The sequence below is a fragment of the Cupressus sempervirens genome, chromosome 5 (assembly GCF_028749045.1).
Source record: "Cupressus sempervirens isolate cs-2001-9-10 chromosome 5, ASM2874904v1, whole genome shotgun sequence".
In the NCBI taxonomy this organism is placed as follows: Eukaryota; Viridiplantae; Streptophyta; class Pinopsida; order Cupressales; family Cupressaceae; genus Cupressus; species Cupressus sempervirens.
The window spans coordinates 193,621,549-193,640,530 of NC_143122.1; the positions used below are offsets into that span (position 1 = coordinate 193,621,549).

At 37.2% G+C, this 18,982-nt stretch overlaps 1 protein-coding gene across 7 annotated transcripts in view; it reads right to left on the reverse strand.

Annotated features, from left to right (window-relative positions):
• Window positions 1–18,982, reverse strand: part of UVR8 (Regulator of chromosome condensation (RCC1) family protein) — a 267,087-nt gene that overhangs the window by 161,887 nt on the left and 86,218 nt on the right. For all 7 annotated transcript variants that reach the window (XM_089829080.1, XM_089829077.1, XM_089829082.1 and 4 more), the window contains one exon: window positions 14,339–14,420. In XM_089829080.1, the coding sequence (XP_089685206.1) occupies window positions 14,339–14,420 (82 nt within the window). The remainder of the gene's footprint in view (window positions 1–14,338; window positions 14,421–18,982) is intronic.

Sequence of the window (18,982 nt, forward strand, 5' to 3'; positions counted from 1 at the left end):
GAGCGAAGCTTTAGGAATGGTATAAACCGTACAAAAGTTTCAGCACTACTCGTTGGCAACACGATTTGTATTCTATGTGGATCACCAAGCTTTGATGTACCTGGTGAATAAATCAATCATTCAAGGGAGAGTGAGTCGATGGTTGCTCCTCCTACAAGAGTTCAAATTTAGCATCGTGGTACCTCCCAGAAAGAGTTGCGTGTGCGTGGACTATCTCTCAAGGATTAACTCAAGAAAACCATCGGAGGGAGTAAATGATGACTTTCCCAATGCACACTTGTTTTGGGTTGTTGTACTTCCATTGTGGTATACAAGCATTGGGGAATACCTATCAACAGGATAGTTTTTGAGGGGAATGCAACCGAACGAATAGAGGAAGCTCGTGTTGAGAAGCCGAACATTTTAATTGATTAACGGGATGCTATATAAGATGGAACCTGACCAAGTCCTTTGAAGATGTGTTATGGAAAGTGTCGAGCATATTGAGATAAGTGCACGAAGGTCCCGCAGGTGGACACATGGAGCCAGACACAACAGCATGGAAAATATTATGGTAGGGTTGTGGTGGCCTACTTTGTATAACGACGCCAGGGAATGGGTTGTGGACTGCGACACTTTCCAGAGGGCGAGAAAGCCATTGAAGAGGGACTTTATACCACTTAACCCGTCGAATGCACGAGAACTCTTTGAATGATGGGAGTTGGACATTGTCGGACCCCTTAAGGCAAGTAAAGCTCAGAGGTGTTGGTATATTGTCGTACCAACCGAATATCTCATGAAGTGGGTCGAGGCACGGGCCCTTCTAGACAACTTGGCAGTAAGTACTCCAAATTTTACTTATGAACAAATGATCACCAGAATGGCATTCCAATACAACTAACGAGCGAGTGGGGGACATTTTGTCAATCACGTCATCCGATTGCTCACGACGAAGTTCAAAATCTATCATTCTTTTTCAAGCCCATACTACCCGAGAGCAAATGGGCAGGTCGAATCGACAAATAAGATATTATTATCGGTTATCTATAAGTCCTGTGGAGTTGAAGGTGAGGACTGGGAGGAAAAGTTTCCATTTGTGTTATGGGCCAACCGCACCACATATAAGGTCATGACGGGACAAACTCCATTTCAATTGATGTATGGACAAGAGGTTGTGGTGTCAGTTGAGTTCATGGTGCCAAGCCTAAGAATCGCAATCGAGAACAAGTTGGGTGATATGGAGAGCCTGAGGGAAAGGCTATACAATCTGAATAAGCTTGACAAACGACAGCTAATGGCATAGTGGGCCACTGCAATATCTCAATTCAGGTGCAAAGCGTGGCATGATAAAAATCTAAAGCTAACAAAATTCATGCCAGACCAACTTGTACTGATGTATAACAGGTGCAATGAGATTAAATTAATCAAGTTCAAGGTCAAGTGGGTTGGACCCTATAAAGTACGCAAAGTGGGCAATAATGGAGCAATCAAATTATGGACCTTAGACGAAAAGGAGATCGTTGATCCAATTAATGGTTCGAAACTCATAAATTTACCATCAAAGGCATGAAAGCCGAAGAGATGACAGCTCACGAGGTAATTTAGACTTAGAGAATACTTAAAAAATAAATAAATATGCATATATCTCTTTCAAAAATATTAGTTTGAAATTTTACAAAACACAAGTGAATAAACTAAGGTCATACGAATACATACAAGTCTATTTCGTACGGTATTGACAAAGTATCTGAAGCATTTTCAAAGTACCCAAAGCATTGATAAAGTATCTAAAGCATTGACAAAGTACCCAGAGCATCGACAAAGTACCTAAAGCATTGACAAAGTACCTAAAGCAATGAAGTAGTTTCGGAAGCAAACGCAAAGTACCTAAAGCACTGGAAACAACACATATAGTACTATACCTTCCAAACCAAACCGTACGGTACCAAACAAGAGCATACTACCCTTGTCGTACGGCCTTGGAGAGTCGAAGCAACTATTGTATCTCTATCGTACGATAGCTAGCAACTATGTCACAAGGTTCGAGTTCGAATTCAAATTCACCTATTAAAAAGATCGGATGAAAGTCGACGAGGAGAAAACTCAAAAAAAACAAAAAATATCATGTTACATAAATTTAATTTTTTAAATATAAATTAAAAATTAAAAAATAGAATAATATTTTATTAAATTTAAATATATTATAAAATTTAAAACTTTATAACATATGTAAGTTTCAACTTTTAGTTTAAATAATATTACTATATAAATCAAAATTATCAATTAAATAATTAGGAAGAATATCTTAAGACCCATAAATAAATTTACAAAGCAACTCCAATATTAGTTCATTATATTCTCATGAACAATAATTGAATAAAAACTCACATTTATACGCAGATGTTTATTTTGTTCTCTTCAAAACACAATAATATCATTATTTTACCATTTGTGTCTTGACTTGGGCCTCGTTTGACTAAGAGAAGTAATGGCCAACAATTATCTGTTTGTCAATGACAGGTTTGCATATCAGTGCATGTAAATGCCGGAATAGGAAAAGGCTGAATCAAAGTATGAAAAAGCCCTTTTTAATACATCTGTTTGGAGAAAAAAAATTATGACCCATGCCTATTTGAATATAAGATGAATTTCAATATATTTTTAGACATGTTTCAGAGTTTGTTGGATTTCGAACTTCATGTTTGAAGTTCGGTGAACTCTGTGACTTAGGTTGGCGGAGCAAGCCAAAACAATAGTACTGTATGGCCAAAGGGGCACCAATTGGCAAATAAAATATACCGTACGGTCACTACCATATGATCCATCTGTACGATCAAAAGGAAAACCATGGACTTATGCATGAGGTTAAGTAAAACCGTACAACCATATTGGTTGAAAGTGCACAACGATTTTAGCAACACCGTACGATGTTGTGAAGCATAATGTCATGAGGATTGTAGGAAAAAGAAAAGCGGAATCAAAGGCATGAAGTACGGTGCGGTGTATGGAACAAAGGGCACAGAACAAATATGGCCAAGAGAGATACCGCACAAGGACAGAACCAAGTTGTCATCCATTAATTGTGAACAAAGGCACCGAAGGCAAAGGGAAAAAAGCCAATAAGGTATTGGAAGGACAGAAGTATGTAAATCAGGAAGGAAAATCCACACGTGAGGTACAAGGGTGTAGTTGTACAAGACTAGGAAGAAGATTAAAGTCAGACGTGGAGGGAGACAAGCCCTAACCATTCGATTTCCTCTCATCTGTGCAAACAACAAACCAAGAAATGGTTATGGACAAACAATGGCCTTGGAGAGCGAAACTGCAGATGCAAGCCAGTGGATCAAGTTTGACCAACATTGTGTCAAGGAATACACAGGTTCTACTATTCGAAGTTAAAGTTGTAGGAAAGGTGGAGAGAGGGAAAACGACAGCACAGCCAAAAGCATCCACACCTACAACATCCCATGTAACGCCTCAAAACATTCAGTTCGAAGGATCAAATGGATTAGAGTGTCGCAAGTGGTGGCAAGAAACCTAGACGATGATTTGGTAAAGAGCAGCATAAGGAGAGCAAAGGTGGAATGGGACATAAAATGCTTGTTTTTTGCATTAACAATTTCAAAGGTTTCTTGAGAATAATGATCAATACCTATTAGAGGCACTCAAAAACGAGTACCTTTTCATATCTAAACTGTGATATAGAGATTCTTGCAAAGTGCAAGACTTCACGAGAGTATTTGGCATACTTGGATATGTTGAAGGAGGCAAGAACATTGATCCTAAGGTGAAGAAACTGACACAGGAAACAAAGGAATGGTTGATAACCATGGTATGCAGGGACCTTTCTAATCTGGAGAAACAAGTCATGATGCAGATTTCCAAAGGAAGAGGACTAAAAAAATCTGACATTAGGGAAGGACCATGGCATTGCATTATGGACCTGGTGAAAAGAAGAATGACGGGATCCAACCACGCTTCAAACATTTCATTTCCGCAAGTGGCATTAATGAACGGAATTGTGACAGGAAGGGTATACGACTGGGCGGCACTACTTTTAGAGTGTATGTATGAGTTCATGACATTTCAACATAAAACATTCTACATGCCGCACTATGCTATTGGCCTAGTTTTGGATGCCACAGCACGGTTGATCCCATTCCCAACAGATAGGCTTGAGATTAAGTCAGGACCTTCGGCTCCAAGGGAACCTCCTATTATGCAATGACACCATTTGGACACATTGGACGGCTAGATGGCAATGGTAAGGAAACGGCGCAGACATGAGGTGGATTCCATATCTAAGCATGGGAACACGAACAGACAGGATACTTTGTCTAACAATGAAAGCGACATAGATGAGGGTGACAACACGCAAATGAAGGAGGTCGAGATCATCACCGCCACACCATTACTATTTCCATGACCCCTTATCTCCCTGACATCAACCACCACCAGCGGATAGCACTCGGAGGATGTTGGAGGTAGTAGAGATGGCAATAGGAACACAGGAGCTACCAGCATTAGAATCATCCACGAATCTAGGGGAGGATGTTGAGGCATACTTAGCGATCATAGTTAATCGAGGTCGCCAAGTGGTCATCTCTACTCAAACACGAGCACTAGAAGTAGTTCTGGAGTCGGAGCATGTTCTCTGATTTGTGAGAGTTGGTTGTCCCACTGCATTTACTGCATGTTTCGAGGCACGAGGATGGCCTAGCAGTGAGACTTTTGAGATGAGACAAGATTGGCTTGTTCGAGGGCCAGTAGTGGAAAGTCGAGTGGAGTCCCTTACTCGTGAGATTGTGCAGGTCTACCAAGACACCTACTATGCTCTCTACAAGAGTAAGGCAGATCAGGTAGCAGTCGAAAAGGCTCAGGACTAGACGACTACCCGATTGGTTGTAGCAGAAGGGCACTTGGCTACCTAGCAGGTAGCATGGGAGTGGGAGCGGGCAGGGCTCATTGCTCAGCTAGAGGCAGTAAAATTGGAGAAGGAATCTGAGAGAACAACATTTCTCACTCAGCTCAAGACAATAAAGAATGATAAGAGTCTGCTAGAGAAAGAATGTGCAGCCAAAGAGACAGAACTTGGGAGTATTGCTGATATGATGCAGGTGGCACTTGAAATTCAGATGCAGACCGAGGAGGACCTGAAGACGAGGACTAAGCAGGTGCGAGAGCTACAGCTGCAGCTACAAGCTCCAACATCCAAACCTCCAGGGACGCACCCTCCTTCCTCCTAGTTTTTGTTTTAATGTATTGTGTATAGTAGTCTTGTCTCCATTTTTCTATGTCGTCCAGAGACGACATTTATTTTGGTGGGGATGATGTCGGCAAAAGTGTTATGCCATCGGGATTAGTTAAGATGTCTGTCAGTTAGAACCTGAAGTCTGTTCCATTATGACACAACTGTAGGGTCGCACCCCTTCGGAATCTATATATGTAACTCTCCCTTGAGAGAAAAGTCATTCAGTATTATCGATACATGTCCGATCTTGTACTTGTGTATGATGTACTGAAGCATGGGAACATTAATGAAAAATATGTTTAATTCCTGAAGCATTGCATTTATGTCTTATCTTTGTCACTGTGATATGCATTAATCTACTTTACCCTCTACGGTAAACACTGCTATCATGCCAATGATATAGCCTATTCATGTCTATCTTATTCTTCTAGGGGATCAAACTCGTTTAGACTTTTGCACTTGAAGGTGACAAATGTATTGAATTCAGGATATTGATAATGGTACTGTCATATGTTTTGAAGGCATGGTAGTGTGAAAGCAAGAAAAATCAGGAAAAGTAGTGAAATCAGTGCTTTTAGGTTTGAGAACGATGAGCTTCAAGGTTCCTTATAGTGATATTCATGGACATTAAAGCAGTGGCAATCACTGCTCAGAATAGTGACTTGTATCAGATGAAAACGACAGTAGTAAGTTGCAAATGGATCAAAGAACTTAGAACTTCTATGGAGGTCTGAAGCATGTTCATAAAAAATGCAGCAAGAGACACAATTGACGTGCTGTAATGCCACTATCATCTCATGAGAGCATTCAATAAGCTAGACAAGACTGTGACATAGTTGCAAAAAATCAGTGATAGAATCATAAACAAGAACAGTACTACCAAGCATAGAGGAACTGCCATGACTGTACAGTGTATATGAACTGTAAAAAAGTATATTTTGCTACATTGACAAGCTGTTATGAAGATACCATCAGTGTTAAAGAAGCAGTGTCAAATTAAACTCATTTACATTCAGTTGAAGACCGAATAATGTAAGAATTTAAGTGCAGTGACCAAAAGACTATTTGGGCAGGGACTTTCAACCCTTCTTAATGTTTTGACCAAGCTTAAACTCAGTGCTTCCAAAAGAAGGAGAAAGTGAAGGCAATGACAAGGAAGACGACAATGTCCATCAAGAGAGAGCCTTCTATTAGTCATAGATCTGATTTGGAAATGGTGAAGTGACAACGATGTCGTGACAGTGTGGAGACTTGCTAAGGTCATCAAAACACAGTCACCATAAGAATAAAAGATAAGCCTCTTCCCCAATGTGGTCTTTGCATGGATGGCAGGATGATCAAGCAATGAAATTGAATCAAAGGACAATAATAGGTAGCTGAGAATGGTGATTCATATAGCCTCAAAACAGTGTGTCAAAATGCAAAAATAGTAGGGACATGTCATCTTTAAGTCACATCATAAAGATGAAGGTACATGAGCAGAAGTATGCAAGCTAGAGCACAATGTAGAAGGCAAGTCTCAGAAAATGTTTCTATTGGTTATTTCATTTGATACCTTCACTGTTCTACAGAAACATAGCCACTACCGCTCAAGATTCAATATAATTCTTGGAGCCTCTATGATGGTTCCAAGGAAAGAGGTACATTATAATGACACTCAAAATAGGTTTCCTTTTGCAGTGCAATGTCAACCATCATCCAAGAAGCTTGATTTTGAATTTAAATCGTCCTGCTTTTGAAGCCTGGGTTAATAAAGATTGGAAATCAGTCCAAGAAGATATTATGAAGATTTCTGAAGATATGTCAGAATGCTAATTTAAATTTTAGAAAGGGAATTAGCATGTCAGTGTTTGTCCTGATTTTCAAGGGGGTAGAAAGCAAGCAACCAGTGCTTCTGTTTTAGTAGCAAACATTCCATTTTCAACGGTACCTATAAAAACAAATTGGCCTTAATTTCAAGTAGTTTTTGAATAAAAGTACATGAAATGTCTTGTAACTGTTTTAGTTCTTTCTTTCTGGATTTTCGCTCTGCAAAAGTTTGCAGATAGTGTTGGCTCTTGGCACAGATTTTTCAGACTTGTAACAGCAAGCACTTCCATCAATATCAATGAGAAACAGCACTTCCTTCTCAGAAGTATTCATATTCATGGAAATCATTGTTTGAACCTGGAGTTAATTTTCCATGCTTTTCTGTTCAGGCGCTCTAAATTTCTTTGGTTCAAAGCTTTATTTTCAAGTGGTTCTAATGAGTTCTAAACACATGCCTTATTTGAGAAAGTTTTCTGAATCAATATAGCTTTTGGGAGTTCTGGAATTTTGATAAGTTCGGTAAATCACCTTGCATGTATTTAGTTTACAATTTTAAGCATTTCTCTCCCTTTCATCCCCATGTCAACATCCGACAAACGTCATGGGGCATTGATATTTTAATATATTTTGACACACACATATATATACTTCTAAAGATTTGTATATGGTGGTCCCTTAAGAATGGCCCTCAAACTGTCGTCCCCAAAATGCATCCCATCTTCTCCCCCTTCTGCATCTGAGAAACGTCATGGAACATAGATACTCTTGATTAGTTGGCTTGGATGTGTCACTAACCTAGGCTCTCTATCATATGAATAATTGCTCTGCTTGGTGAATATGGCAAAGCTACAGTTTCAAGTTTTTGCACAGTCACATTGCTAGAAGTGATGAGGTAATGGTTTGTGTATGTCATCTTTGCCTTCATAACATCTTCTTGTTCTGTCAAGTCATAGTACGAAAACCCTTAGCTCCATAAAAACATCAACTTAATGTTTTTAAGCAACCAAGTATTGTACTAAGATTTCTCATCTTTGTATTGTCAAAATCATGGGCATTGTGATTATGTATGCTTATATTGATATTATGCATATCTATAATTATAATGTGTTTTACATCTACCTTCTACTTCTACAATTTGAATTGTATTTTAACAAAATTTGAAGGTTTGATTTAATAGCAAAGCTTTTCAATGTGACTTGGTTTAGTACCTTGAATGTTTGAAAATGTAGAACTCATTTCTATTTGACTCTACATGTCATTATAATGGTTTCTCTTTTATTGGATTCTTATTTGGATTATACAAAAATTTAAGTTTCCTAATTGAAAATTTTGTAGTGATAAAATATTTTTTTCTTGTATCTTACAAGGACACAAACATGTTTTTGTAGTAGTTGTGAACTCTTACTAAGTTTTCAAAGTTTTTTATGATAATGCAGTGTAATGTCCCCTCTTTAGTTCAACATGACATTGATCATGGATTTTGCCTATTCCAGACTCTCGTAGGCAAATGGTGTGGAGAGAGTCAATTCTGCGGATCAGATGGTCATATCTTGCTCTTGAAGAAGTGTTAAGAGGTTATATTTTATTATTATGTGTTATTGGGGCCTACATGTTATAATTTTAAGTTGAGTTGCACTTTTTATTTTATAAAATTACTTTATTATAAAAAGTGCATTATAATGAGATTTTATAAAGGATGTTTCTAGAAGTTCTAGAAAAAGTGCATTATAATGAGATTTTATAAAGGATGTTTCTAGATGTTCTAGCAACTTCTTAGAAAAGTGAATAAATAGAGGGTTGGGCCTCTCATTTTGGACATGCTTGGATTTGAGATTTCTTCTACTTCTTCCATTGTGGAGCAAATTTGTAGTCTCTTGGGTCTGCAAATTATTATTTGATCTTTGGGAACGAATCACTCCCTTGGATTGGCGACTTTGAGGGTGTGAAATATCACCTGAATTGTTGCATTTGAGGAGTTGGTAATTCAGCCATCTCATTTGGACTTCATTGAGATTCAGTTATAAGGGTTTACTTTGGTTGGAATAAGGGTTTCAGTTGTGCCCTAGCATTTGTGGATTGATTAACAGGGTTTGAAGACACAGTTGTGCATTATTTTCAGACTGCCAGTCCAGGGTTTGGACCCACGTTTTTGCTCATAACTCCTAATTGGCTTGACGGATGAATTTCATATTTTAGAGGGTTATTCAGCAACCCTAGGCGCCCAGATTTATTGCTTTTGGAGTGACAAAAAAACGCTGCAATATTTTTATCTAGCAGCCGTACCAGGCCGTACCTGTACGGCCCTGTCAGTTGGGCAGCAGCAGCAATTTTGTGAGTCGGTTTGGGGCAGATTGTGAGGTCTTCGTGTGGCATTAATTCAGCATTCATATCCGGCAAAATTGGAGCTATTCCAAGTGCACAAACTGAAGTTTTGATTGCCAAAATATTGCATGTTATGGATTAGAACAGTCAGCACTGTCATTGCATAAATAGTTATTTCCAGTCATTAATAACTGTTGTAAAAGTTTCGTCATTTGCATTCCAAATCTGAACTGGGTTATTGTTCATGTCATAACATTGCATTGTCAAGAGCTTGATGTATTAGAAGTGCATAGTTGTGATAGTCTCTCATTGTAATCAGTTCTATTTGCTGTCATAAAATCAGAATTGCATTGGACTTCATATTTGAGTTTCATATTGTCATCTATCTCTTAGATTGGTAGTGTTATAATCTGGAATTGTTGTTCATACATTATTGGCATCATATATTGAGGTTTCGTTGTACAACAATTAGTAATATTGCAGCCTTATTCGGTTACATGCCAACTGTTTGACAAAATTCCTAAGTCCAGTTTGAGGGTTTCAGTGGCCTTTATAGTAAAGGTCATTACATGCAGTCTCTATGATTTCAAATTCTTTTGATACTAACAATAATTTGGAATGTATTGTTGTTATTAACATTTTACCATCCACTAGCATCATATAAGAATTGAGGTCTACTCTCATACCATACAGTGAATTAATTATTAGTAACTTAGCAATAACTTTGTCAACTCCATAAACAACTTACTAAAGACTCAATTAGTAGTAGTGCTCATGTGCTATACTCCATTCTATTATTTTCCGCCTACCAAGTACTATATAAACTTGGCCGATGCATGCATAATGGCAAGCATTTCCTTCTCATTAAGGAAATATAGCCTCTCTGTGTCTTTGAGCTTCTAACTCTCATCTACAGTGGGACACCTATTCTACATTAATACTACTCCAAACCCCTCACTCGAAGAATCGCATTGCAAAACTAAAGATAACATAGAACAAGTGCTCATTACCTCTTTGTGTTTATCAAATGTCTATTTGGCCTCAATTGTCAACCTGGAAGCACCTTTCTTGGTGAGATCTGTTTGAGGTGTCCTTAACAACGAAATGCCCCAAAATACCTACTACAATAGTTGCATGACCAGAACAAAACTCGCAAATCTTTAAGTGCCATCAGTAATGGCCTATCTAGAATTGGATAAATCTTCCCCACTAGCCTGAACACTATGAGTGTCGATCACATGACATAAGTAAAAAAATTCTATCATTCTAAACACACACTTGGAAGCTTTAACACAATACCTTATCTAAATGTTTCAAATGTTCCTCCCACATCCTATTGTATATATGTCATTAAAGAACACCAATAGATATTTTTGCAAACTATTTGTCAGAAATATGATTCATATGGTACGAAAGGGTGTCACAACCATTGGTTAATCCAATAGGCATGAAAAAAGTTCATGGTGCTTATATGACACCAAAATGTTGTCTAGTGCATAGTTTGCATACTTGGACTTGGAGAATACTCGGCAAGCCCAAAAATTTCAACTAGAAAAAAACTTGACAAAAACTCTGAGGAAAACTCAACAACTCAGAAAGTACTAAAATTTAAAATCTATTAGAGAATCATTTTTTTTTTTTGTAGAATACAATTACAAAATGTATTAAATCAGACGTGACATTTCAATAGAGAAAAGGTGTAGTTTTATAGCACTAAGATGATGTGAAAAATGCATCTAATCCAATGTTTTCCCTGCATCAACATTTTTACCTACATTTTTTTACATCTATAAATACGCGAGAGTCAAACTTGAGAGTACTCGCCCAACAAAAAAACCTAGTAGTACTCGGCAACTCTAAGAGTACTCGGAGAGTTTGCAAACTATGGGACTCTAGTGACTTTCTCCCTCAATCCAATTTGATGATACCTTGATCAAAGATCAATCTTTGAGAAGTGCACTCCATTGTGCAACTCATCTAATGACTCATCGATCTTAGGAATGGGGTATTTGATTTTCAATTGTCCTTTTGTTCAGGTCGCAATAATCTATACACACAAACTAGGTCTGATGGGGCCCATATCTAGTAGCTACTTAATGGATTTGTTTATTTCCTTCGGGATTCCTAAAACGAATGGTTATGATAGGCTTTTAGCTTTCCTCGAGCTCAATAACATGCTCAATTCCTCGATCTGAAAGTCTCCTTGTAGGAACCTTACTAAATACTTAATTGTGTTTATCCAATACTATCTAAATGTCAATATGGTAATGATCACTACCATCTGTAAGGACCATGGAAGATACCAAACACTGCGTTGCCCATGCCACATTACCATGCCTAAAAAAACTCTCCATTAATTTTCCCTGACAATCATGGGACCAACATTGGACATAGCACTCAACACAACCTTTTTCCAATCCACTATAAACTTAAGCTCCATACTATACATGTTTCAAGGGTACTTCCCTAGCGACTATAGGCAACACCATCTAGCTTTGAAGAATAATAACACATACCAGGAACCATAAAATAACAAACACATTCCAAGCCAAAATTACACACACTTACTGAGCAACAATAACAAACACATAACAAGTCGCATGCAATTAAGGTATGTAGCAAGGAAAATAATCAACAAAAAGAACACATAAATTGAATAAAAAATACAAATACATTATAAATATATTTCCTATCGTAAATGCGCCAACATTCCAAGATTCAAAACATGGTTTAATCGCCTCTTGTTGATTGAATAGGTCTAGTAGTTGTATTGGGCATTGACAAGTCAATTTTTTGGTGCAACAAAAACCACATTTGTAAAAAGTGGTATCCACTTGGTCACAGGTTTGAATCTCCTCTGTAAGCGACTTTGGGGGAGTGGGGAGTAGGGAGTAGGGGATTGTTAGCAGTGGTTAGCATCCCTTGCAGGAGTCACAACATTGTTTAACCGCACCTTATGGATTCTAAAGAGTCTAGTGATTGTATCGGGCATTGACAGGCCAATCTTTTGGGGCAACAATAACCACACTTGTAATACTTCCTGCATATAAATACTATATTGCACATACCCTAATAATAAAGAGCATGCTTATTAATGCTCAAATGAGATCGCATGTACCCATAAATGGAAAGAAACATCATCAAATCTAATTGGTTTAGATACAAACATTTTCATAAACAACTAAGATCCATACAATCACTAAAAAGTGTCACAAAAAAATTTGGCTCACCACTATGACTAGCCAAAAGTTCCATTACCAAGTCCACTTATAGACAAAAATGCAAAAAAATAGATCTTAAAGGGAACCAAGGAGAGTAGGCTTCCTCAAAAAGCTTTTGAAATTCCAACTAGGGTAAGCACCCTTACGAAAGCCATTAACACAAATTAACGAATTTTCTTGAACACCATATGTCACACTTCCAAAGAAGATGAGAGCACATTCCATACTAGTCCATCCTCCTATTCAAATTAATTCTATGTTCCATGGAATTTTTTGAGACAGGGAGGTTTTAGAGGACACGGACATGTTTCTGGTATAGGTACGGCTCAAAGCTAAGATTTAGGGGACAGGATGTCAAGAGATTGCTATTAAAAAAAAAGAATTTATGTATAGAGAGAGAATTCAAATATGCCTATCATAACACTGATAAACCATTCACCATTGACATTTTAGAAGCTCGACATAGAAAATTAACAAAGTTCAAATACTTTCATTGTAGAAATATGTTGTGCATATGGCAAAAATGCACAAAGGGTCCAAGTTTCATGCATGAAATGACATAAAATATTGAAATGTAAACAATGGACATTTCTATTATAACTAAAATACTTACTAGTAAACAATAACATTTAAGTCCAACTACATAATCAACTGTCCATAATAATATTAAAATGTAAATACTATAACTAGATTACTAAATAGTAAACAATGAAGTTCGCAATTATATATAGCTATCCATAATCAGTACATGGTATGTCTAAGAGTCTAAATTAAGTAAATTTGATGCCATAACCTCCTCTTTCAACTATTGTTCACTCTTTAAACAACTGCTCTTGCTGCTCACCTCCTTCATGAATGTGAAAATGGATTTCTTTTTCAATTTTTCGTTATATTATGCTTAGATTAGGTCTTGATATTGTTAAATGTGGTTTGGGCGTCTTTGGGGACCTACCAACCTTTCTTTTCAAATTTAAAAGTGTCTTATTTTTTAACACTGATAGTCCAAAAATGGCTTGAGCCATAAGGGACGGCTAGAAGTACTCAGGACGGGTAGGGGACTTCTAGCCACCTCCCCCGTACCCTACTGTGCTGAAAGTGCTCTTTTGGAAATATCCCCATTTTCCGAAAAATGGAAACGAATTTGGGGACTAGAAATTCCTGTCCTTGCATCCCCGTACTATCCCCGAGACAAGTGTAGGGGGAATTTAGCAAAGGGACGCATCCTCATGGAGCACTGGCTTAATTATCTTTATGACACCCAACTACCATTCACATCCCAAAGAATCACCCCAACTCCCACTCGTCCCAAATTACCATTGTAGATAATCTAAGCAATTAAGATATTGATTAGTTGATTTGGCTAACATACAGTCTCGTGGTGTTGTGACATGGTATGGTAGAGCATTTACATATTTCTTGTTGACAATAGATGGTGTAGTAAAGCTCAAATGTACATATATACATACACAAAGAATTAAACCTCGCCACACAAAAGTTTTCAAGTTCAGCTATAGCTGGTTCTACTTCAAATAGTAGGGAAGGAAAAGGTTTCAACAATCATGATAGTGTAGTTAAGAAAAAAAATTAATGTCATAAATTTCGCTGCTGTAATTAACATTGTAGATATCAACAAATTTCAACAGTCAAAAATATCATGGATAAATGTACAAATACACAGAACTAGTTCCAAAACTGCAAAAACTGATAGACAAACACAACAGTTTTTGTTCCAATTGCATTATGTTCCATAAAATACCTTAAAAGCTTGAATCTTTTGAGGCACAAGTGAGTCTTCAGTGCTTCCAAGGCCAAGCTGCCCGTTTTGATTGCGACCCCAACTTTGGAAAGCCATATGGAACAAAAGAAACAATTTTAGCAAAATTTTAGAACAACCAATTTAATTAAATAACTATTAATTTAGAAACCCTATATATTTAGCAATATATAAAGATGAGAACCCCACAGTAACACAAAAACATATAAACCATTGTGTTGTAGAACAAAAATAAAGTCATTTTGTAATAAATATGTTTGGCCGGCCATTCGGGACACCTATATTCTGTTGTGGCAATGATGTCCTAGAGCTTGGTCGATAGCATAACCTACTAACAAATCACACAAAACTGCCATCAATTAACCCACGAAGTGCACTTTTCTTATTTCTTAACTCATGGTATAAGCTATCTGATTCACACAGAGATCAAACAGTCCATTTCATGACCTTTCACATAGAGTTCACACTGTTCATTTCATGACCTTCTGCATAGAGTTCACATTGTCCATTTCATGACCTATATGTTTCCATATTTATTCCACCAATAGTCTGTTGGGCAGCTCCCTAGTTGAACACAGCAAGAATGATGAAAAAATTTAAACTACCCTAAAAAAGAATTTTGGAACCTGATAAAAATGGTAAAATCCTGAGAAATGGAATGTGCATCCCTATACCTTAAAGGCTGCATCGAGAACCCCTCTTAAATCTTAAAATGCAAAAAACTGGCAAATCAGCAACACAGTTACATCCATAGCAGACCATTAAGTCTGACATTGATCTAGGCCAAACAACAATTCCAGATCTTGCATTCACAATATACACAATCATAACTGCATTATAATAAAAACACTTCAGTATCCATGATAATCAGCATTGTAACAGTTTCAAACATAATAGACTCACAAATTTGTTCCAACTAGGGCTTTGACTTCATCCCTGATAACAAAGGATTCAAAAGTACATCTCATCTACAAATTTGTTCTAAGGAGGTGATAAACGAACTTGGGAATTCAACTCAGGAGTTGCAGCTTTACAAAGGTTCGAGATAGCTTGCTGGAGTTCTACTTGGTGTATGGTCTGTTTTCAAAGAAAAGCTTTACAGGAATGGAAAATTTATGGTTCAAAGAGTTTTCAGTTCAATATTTTTTATTTAAAGCAAGTGTATTAGAATAACATTCAATTAAGAACTATTAGAAGATAAGGTTTACAGTTGTAACAGAGTCAACTTAGTGACAAGTGTTTTTTCCTAACTTCTTAGTTTGCTATTTCTAGTGCTGGTCAAGTCCTGTCATGTTCAACCTGCTGCATAGTTTCATTCTCCAATCTCTATATAAGGAGATGTAACTCTTTGTAATTGGTATCTTGTTATTTAATAGAATATTAACATATTGTGTTCTATTATATTTTCTAATAAGGTTTCTCACAGATTTTTATTTTTTATCTAAAAGTCTATAAATTTGATTTCATTTATGAATAATGATTTTCAAATATAAACTTTCATCTGTAATCTTACAACTTTAATTCACTAAATTTGCCTCAATTTGTTGACAATTTGTCATTCACCTATGACGAATCAGGGTTCATACTTCTTTGTCTACTCAATAAAGTGCAACCAGTTGGCATCAAAAAAGGCAAGAACTTAATTTACATGCATTCCAGCTTTCACTCCCTTTCACAAACACACAACTACAAAGAAGGGCCAATGGTACTCATGGATTTAGAGCTAGAAAATATTGAGTTGGATGCTTCTACTACCCAACAATCTTCATTTTTAGAGGAGTCAAAATAGCCAAAATGCTTTTGGTGTAATGATGCAATCCAAGGCAAGAGGATCCCCAAAGGAGATGTCCTAGCCCCTAGCAAATAACCACACAATAGAAACACAACAAAAGATACACAATTTGATACTAAATGCAACTCTTTATTCATAAATAACTATTTACATGCAATGTATCGGGTTGTAAGACCTTCCCAGTTACGGCCAAACACAATAGCAATTACAATAACAGTTCTGCAAGATCCCTCAAGATCCAATCCAAACACTAGCTAGTTCAGATCCACACTCTGGTAGAAACCTCCTAGGAAGATCTAAACTTGTGCTCGCAGGCCCACCAAGCAATCTCCTTGTTTCTCATGCCGCAGCTACTAGCTCTTCAAAGTTTGCTCTTCTACCACATCCTCTTCCCAAAGAATCCACAAGACACCTTATACCCAACCAAGCCACAAGTCAGCCTAGCCCATTACAAATTATAAGCCACAAGTCAGCCTAGCCCATTACAAATTAAAATAAACCCTTACATTAAATAAACCCTCAAGCCACAAGTTACATTTAGCAATGCCACCTATCAAATGCCTTTTTCCCTCTTTTCTCCATTTTTTTCTTCTAATTTTCATCACTTTCTCTCTCCTCCAAAATTTTTTTAAAAAAAATTGTCAACTTTCTTTTTTTTGAAAAAAAAAACAAAAATAAAATTATTTTCCCCTTTATTTTTTGATGCAAGATGCTCCTGCATCAGACTCCCCTCGTAGATAGAAAAGTGTGTCCCACACTTTGACACCAAAAGAAATCTTCAACTTCACCAAAAGCTTCCTATCCATCAAACACAAGAGAGAAAATTTGTACATCAACCATCTATGCTTAATCCACTTAAACATCAGAATCAAATGAATCTCAGTCTCTGCAACTAATCACAACCAACAATAGCAATATCCTCAAACATGTAATTCATGTCAGCAATACCATATAACTCCAGAACCAAGTCAGCAACATGAAAATCCTCTGCCATGTCAATCATCAGGAAATCAGGAACATACAGATCTACAATATCATGTAGATCTTCAACCACATCAGCAACCAATGAATCTACACTAGCAAAATCCAACTCCACATCCACAACATCCTCATTATCCACAACCAAATGCTCTGCAATTTCCCTGTCAGACACAACCAACTGAGCATGAAAACAAATCTCCATCCCAGCATGAACAAGGTTAGGAATATCCTCAGCAACAGCCACAAGCTGCTCTACAAGTTTTGCATCAAACTCCACAAATTGATCAACAAAACCAACCTCTTCCACCTTGACCTTGCTATGCCATCTCTCTCGAACAAGTCTTTTAATCGGCCAAACAACTCTATTCTGGATTGGTAGATTCTAGCTCCACAAATCTCTATGAAACTCAACCATCCCTTCCTTAATTCAATCGGTCAATCTAGCTTCAAACCGAGCAAACATCTCTAAAAACCTCTTCTCCACCACATCACAGAGATTCGCAATCACCTTAGGGCCTAATCCTCTCAGAGCCATCTTCCAAGATCTTTGCAAGCCCTCTACAACAAATCATCAACAAATCAATCTCCCCGAACAAGATCAACCTTCCATCGTCACACCCATAGATCCATCCCAAGGTCTCGGTACAAACTACCTCAACTTTGGCGATCTGTCATCACGCTCAAGAACAACTTGGCTCTAATACCATTTGACATAGTGCAAGGCAAGAGAATCCCCAAAGGAGATGTCCTAGACCCTAGCAAATAACCACACAGCAGTAACACAACACAAGATACACAATCTGATACCAAATGCAACTGTTTATTCATAAATAATTGTTCACATGCAATGTCTTGGGCTATAAGGCCTTCTCAGTTACAGCCAAATACAATAGCAATTACAATAACACTTCTACAAGATCCCTCAAGATCTAATCCAAACACTAGTTACTCCAGAGCCACACTTCGGTACAAAACTCCAAGGAAGATCTAAACTTGTGCTCATAAGCCCACCAAGCAATCTCCTTGTTTCCCAAACCGCAGCGACTAGCTCTTCAAAGTTTTCTCCTCTACCACATCCTCTTCTCCGAGCTAGATGATCTCCCCAAAGACTCCATAAGACCCCTTACTTATACCCAATTAAACCATAAGTCGGCCTAGCCCATTACAAATTAAAATAAACCCTTACATTAAATAAACCCTCAAGCCACAAGTTACATTTAATTATGCCACCTATTAAATGTCTTTTTCCCTCTTCTCCATTTTTATTTATTTATTTATTTTTCTTCTAATTTTCGTCACTTTCTCTCTCCTCCACTTTTTTTTCCCTCTCTTTTTTTTTGAAAAAAAAAAACAAAAACAAAATTATTTTTTGATGCAAGATGCTCCTACATCATACATGTAGTGATGGCACTCATTGTGATTCTTCCACTCTACCTAGATACCATTTCAAAGGCAAATATGATACCAATTGTTGATCTTATTATTTTAATATTGAAAAGCCTTGTGTCTCATTAATTATCAAATGTACAATAACATAATATCTACACATTGCGAGTGAATTATTCCAGATATGTACTTGCCGTCATGTAGGGAGTTGGAAGTCAGCTTTAAAAGGACTTTAAGAGTTTTTTTGTTTGCATCTTGAAAGTTTTTTCTGCTTTTGCTTAAAAAACGGTGTTACACCCGCAATTACTATCTCTTATCCCCAATTTGTAAATGGGAATTCTCGATTTCTGATGTATTTAATACAGAATAGCTTGCAAAGATGTTTTTGGTGGACTGCAAAAAAATGGAAGAGGCAATTCATGCAGTGGTAAGGAAGGAGCTTCTCAATTTGACACCAAGACTTATCT